The sequence below is a fragment of the Fulmarus glacialis genome, unplaced genomic scaffold (assembly GCF_000690835.1).
Source record: "Fulmarus glacialis isolate BGI_N327 unplaced genomic scaffold, ASM69083v1 scaffold13251, whole genome shotgun sequence".
In the NCBI taxonomy this organism is placed as follows: domain Eukaryota; kingdom Metazoa; phylum Chordata; class Aves; order Procellariiformes; family Procellariidae; genus Fulmarus; species Fulmarus glacialis.
Genome location: NW_009193480.1, coordinates 451 through 1,811, shown reverse-complemented (window position 1 = coordinate 1,811; position 1,361 = coordinate 451). Strand labels below are relative to the sequence as shown.

The 1,361-nt window shown below is 40.0% G+C and overlaps 1 protein-coding gene across 1 annotated transcript; it reads right to left on the bottom strand.

Annotated features, from left to right (window-relative positions):
* Nucleotides 1-657: 657 nt before the first annotated feature.
* LYRM5 (LYR motif containing 5) lies at nt 658-1,012 on the bottom strand. The gene is made up of 2 exons (XM_009587470.1): nt 968-1,012; nt 658-873 (listed from the first exon to the last, which is right to left on the bottom strand). The coding sequence occupies exons 1-2, from the start codon at nt 1,010-1,012 to the stop codon at nt 658-660; spliced, it is 261 nt and encodes an 86-aa protein (XP_009585765.1).
* Nucleotides 1,013-1,361: the final 349 nt, after the last annotated feature.

Genomic DNA, 1,361 nt, shown 5'->3' with positions numbered 1-1,361 from the left:
TCCTGCTACAGCAGTTACCAGCAGTTACACAACGTCAGAAATCAGCAGTAGCAGGAATTGTCTTCAGGGTTTAAGTGCTTTTGTTGAAATTCACCCCTTTCCTGACCACGTAGTCTTCTAAGACAGCAAGACAGCACCTCCGCCAGCCTGCCAACATGGCTCTTGCACGTTAAGCAGATGTAGTTAAAATCTTTAAGAATTTACTTTACTTTTGAGAAGTTGCTCATTTATGGTGGAAATGAATCATTAAATTTGGAAGACTTTCAAAACCAGATTAATCTTCTAGGTAACAAGGGAAGTGTAGTGCCTTGAACCAGTGTTCAAATGCACAGCTATCAGGTAAATAAGTAAGAGCAGCTATCTGTTCAACATATGTATCGAAGTGAAACAGAACATAATCATATTACCACCACTTTCTGCAAAATTGTTTTCATACTTGAAGTTTTAGTTCAAGGAGGTCAAAAGTAGTTGAGAAAAACCTATTACCCATACAATACAAACCCCAAATTCTTCACGTGACTACGTAAGGGGAAGCAAAGTCCTAATTTGTGCTTTAGATGGGTTGGAAGGATTTACATTTCATTTCTTCTGAGGTTACAGCTCTTTTATTTTTTATTTTTATGGATTTATATCGTAACGTGTAGTCATTAGCAGTAGTTACTGATTGTCGTCACTGTAGTAGCGGTGTTTCAGAGCTCTGTATTTTCTGAGAAAGTACAAAGCCTCCAACTCTTTTATAACAAATTCTCCTCGTGCAATTAGTTGCTTAATTTTTTCAGGATCTTTCACATCTTTATTTTTTAGAAAAGCTGCTTTCAAACGGCTTCTAAAGTAGTCTGCTCCTTTGGGATACTCCCTTCCAAGGTACAGCAGCTTGAAGGAAAAAAAAAAAATTTAATAGATCGAATGCGCAGTGAAAGGGTTTTATCTAGTTAAGGAAAGTGCTCATGGCATTTAAGACACTTACATTTTTGTACAGATTCAACACTTCACCTCTTAAAGAACTGGCCATTTTCACATTTCAGTGAACTCTTTATTCTCGTCTGACTTTTTTTTTTACCTGAAGAATAATCAGTTTGACATTAGCCTCCCACGGAGTCAGTAAGCCCCAGCCTCATACTCCACAGGAATCGCACAGCTTCTAAGCAGACTCCCTTATCTCACTGAGCCCCCTTTGCTCCAACTCGGTTATTTTCTGGTTCTGCTCTCTCTCTCTTCTGCTTTTGGCTTCATTTTTGTTTCCATTTAGCTTCTCTTTCTCCTCCCCGCTTCCACCTGTCCTCACCTCAAACACAGGACAAGAAACCTCCCGAACCCTCCAGCTGCTGTAACGCTCCTCACCTTCCCGCTGCTCACCCGCC

Excerpts from the sequence above, each read along its gene's own strand:
- LYRM5 (XM_009587470.1), bottom strand. The coding sequence starts at position 1,012 with ATGGCCAGTTCTTTAAGAGGTGAAGTGTTGAATCTGTACAAAAAT. Across the intron at positions 874-967 it reads TGTTGAATCTGTACAAAAAT|CTGCTGTACCTTGGAAGGGA; the intron begins GTAAGTGTCTTA and ends TTTTCCTTCAAG.